The sequence below is a fragment of the Nannospalax galili genome, unplaced genomic scaffold (assembly GCF_000622305.1).
Source record: "Nannospalax galili isolate Female #2095 unplaced genomic scaffold, S.galili_v1.0 C47892105, whole genome shotgun sequence".
NCBI classification, from domain to species: domain Eukaryota; kingdom Metazoa; phylum Chordata; class Mammalia; order Rodentia; family Spalacidae; genus Nannospalax; species Nannospalax galili.
Window position 1 is genome coordinate 1 of NW_008456321.1, and position 647 is coordinate 647.

Sequence of the window (647 nt, forward strand, 5' to 3'; positions counted from 1 at the left end):
TACAATTATTTCACAGAGGAAAGTCAAGCAGTTAGAGCCTTACATTTGGTTAAATCAAATCCCACACTCATGACCCTGTGCCTGGTGCCCTGGGTGTGCTGGCTGACCTGCACTTTCCTGAAACAGCAGATGGAGAAGAGGGGAGACCTCTCACTGACCTCTAAAACCACGACAGACCTCTGTCTGCACTACCTTTCCAAGAGTCTCCCAACTCAGCTCCTGGGAACCAAGCTCAGGGGCCTCTGCTCATTAGCTGCTGAGGGGATTTGGGGAAGGAGGAGTCTGTTCAGTGAAAGAGATCTCTGGAAGCAGGGGTTAGATGAGGCTGTCGTCACCACTTTCATGAAGATGGGTTTCCTTCAAAAGCATCCCAGTCCTTGTAGCTACAGCTTTGCTCATCTGTGTCTCCAAGAGTTCTTTGCAGCAATGTCCTTTGTCTTGGGAAATAAGGTGAGGAGTGATTTTGAAAACTACAGAATTGAGCAAGGATGGATAGAAGTGTTTGGAAGGCCTGACTTGTTTGAGACACCAACCATGCACTTCTTATTTGGCCTTTTGAATAAACAGAGGGTGAAAAAGATAGAGTTTTTCCCCTGCAGGATGCCTTGGGAAAAGAGGGAGCTACTGTGGAAGGTCTTTGCAGAGGC

General features: G+C 47.8%; 1 protein-coding gene across 1 annotated transcript; it reads left to right on the plus strand.

Moving 5' to 3' along the window:
• Positions 1 to 51: 51 nt before the first annotated feature.
• LOC115069087 (NACHT, LRR and PYD domains-containing protein 1a-like) lies at positions 52 to 633 on the plus strand (the record flags this gene model as incomplete). The annotated part of the gene is made up of 1 exon (XM_029560316.1): positions 52 to 633. A coding segment is annotated over one exon (582 nt), but the record flags the coding sequence as incomplete, so codon positions are not given.
• Positions 634 to 647: the final 14 nt, after the last annotated feature.